The sequence below is a fragment of the Cyprinodon variegatus genome, unplaced genomic scaffold (assembly GCF_000732505.1).
Source record: "Cyprinodon variegatus isolate N-32 unplaced genomic scaffold, C_variegatus-1.0 Scaffold342, whole genome shotgun sequence".
In the NCBI taxonomy this organism is placed as follows: domain Eukaryota; kingdom Metazoa; phylum Chordata; class Actinopteri; order Cyprinodontiformes; family Cyprinodontidae; genus Cyprinodon; species Cyprinodon variegatus.
Window position 1 is genome coordinate 814,023 of NW_015150795.1, and position 2,192 is coordinate 816,214.

At 42.1% G+C, this 2,192-nt stretch overlaps 1 protein-coding gene across 1 annotated transcript in view; it reads right to left on the reverse strand.

Annotated features, from left to right (window-relative positions):
* Positions 1-2,192, reverse strand: part of ephx4 (epoxide hydrolase 4) — a 22,403-nt gene that overhangs the window by 7,852 nt on the left and 12,359 nt on the right. The window contains exons 4-5 of the mRNA XM_015385511.1: positions 1,164-1,292; positions 733-836 (exon numbers count right to left, since the gene is read on the reverse strand). Of these exons, the coding sequence (XP_015240997.1) occupies positions 733-836; positions 1,164-1,292 (233 nt within the window). The remainder of the gene's footprint in view (positions 1-732; positions 837-1,163; positions 1,293-2,192) is intronic.

The window sequence follows — 2,192 nt, forward strand, 5'->3', positions numbered from 1 at the left end:
AAAGCGGGGAGAATGGCGCTAGGCTTACCGCACCGTGACGTCACTGCTGGAAGATGGGAGGTGTTACTATATTTGGGCAAAAATGGCCGCTTCCAGACTCGCAACAAAAATATTGTTTTTATTTTATTACTGATTAATGCTAAATTCATTAGGAATTCATAAACATAGTAGTTTTAGGTATAAATAATGACCCATTGATTATTCCTTGCTGACCAGACTTTTCCATTAAAGAGTAGTCAAAGGCAGAAGCTAATTCTGTTAAAAGGCTTTCCTGCCCATCTCAAATTTTCCAATGAGTCTCGATTAAAACACATCTGAAATAAAAAAAAAAAAAGGGGTCAAAGTACTTCAGAAATGGTGTCTGTTTTTAAGCCAGTTATCAGGTTTAAAGGGGTTATTACTAATTTCTGATTTGGATAACTTTCCTTTACGAAATAAATAATGTTTGAAAAAAAAGCATGTTTTCAATTTATTTGGGTTGTATTTCTGCTATTAACAATTTAATTAATAACCCAAAACCTTTAGGTTTGACCCAATAAAAAAAAAGCAGCAAAGGTAGAAATCTTTAAGAAGATTGAAGATCATTTCTGAAAACGCATCGTCCAGATTAAATGGGATTAGTTGTAGATCAATTAGAGAAAGACGTGCGAATAAAGAACAGCCCACAGGAACGCATGCCAGCGCCCCTGTGTGCGTGCATGCAAGCTCGACCTTGAACGCATGCGAGCCCACCTTGAAATCGTTGATGGAGAGCATCAGCTCTGGAAAGCGAGGCAGCTGGAAGAAAAAGAAATGGCTGGATTTCAGCAGCTGGCTGGGATGACGCAGAGCGTAGTCTGGAGGGAAAGAGAGGAGAGAGGCGTTAGTGGTTTTGGTTTTAATTAATGGAAAGTTTGCTCACAAGGCGAGGTTGTGGCTGTGATTGGACTCTGCCACCCTGTCTGCTGCAGTTAAACCTGCTGGTATGGCTCTGTGTGTGTGTGTGTGTGTGTGTGTGCCTTCCCTGTAATTAGCTCCTGCCTTTGGGGGCAGAGGAAGATTTACCAGCTGGATGCAGACATCCAGCTGAAGTAATGACATCTCCTAATTCCTGTAATAATCCAAAGCAGCGCTGCTCTGATTCTGCCTTTAAAGACGAGGAAGTGCTTGTGGTGAAGTCACACCTGTGAACACAGAAGGGTGGGGGCAGTTCAGGACAATCAGCTTGGTCACCATCTCAGGGTAGTGGATGGCGAACAGCCAGGCTATCGTTCCGCCCCAGTCGTGGCCTACCAGGCAACATCTGCTGTACCCTTGGAAGAGAACAGAAACATACATCAAATATTTTCATTTAACACAAAAAAAAAATCTAACCACCAGGCAGATTTTTTTTTTTTTTTTTTTTTTTTGCTTTAGAGCCACAATCAGACCATTAAAAATGCTCCAAATCAGACACAGATGATGTCAATTAATGCTAAATCCATCTTTTAATCAAAAGGCATTTTTTAAAATCTGGATGCTCTGGATCTTATGTAAAAAAGGGAAAGAAGGATGAAGCCAAACTAAGGCACCATCCTTTAAATGTCCCTGACAGGGGAGGCCCCTGCCTCAACAGTCCAATGATCAGATCTACACACACCTTCTATAAACTCATCGCAGCCACAGCACTGCCATTTACAGTCTCTTATTTGTATGCCAAAAGTCATACAAGCAACTACTATGCTGTTTATTTACAGTAAAAGTGTAATTCTATTTTATTTCAATTCAATTCAGTTTATTTCTATAGCCCCAAATCATAACACATGTAATCTCAAGGCACTTTCCAGTTCACCAGATCATCCAATCAAATTGGTTTAAAGTTTCTATCTGAGGAAAACCAGTTGACTGCATCGACTCATTGACCTGAGGGCAATCCTTCACACTAAGCATGCTTGCAGCGACAGTGGAGAGGAAAAACTCCCTTTGAACAGGAAGAAACCTCCAGCAGAACCAGGCTCAGTTTGAGCGGCCATCTGGGTTCAAGGAGACAGAAGCAAAGATACAAGAGGCAACTGTAAAAAGGGGCCCCGTCCAGGAGAGATCCAGCCAGGCAGACGAGCTCTGAGCCAGCTCCCATGTCAGAGGATGAAGAGAGCACATCCAGGACTAAAGTGAAAAACAGGCTGATCTCCAGCATCTATAAACAAAGGTGTTGACGGCAGCAGCACAGCTGA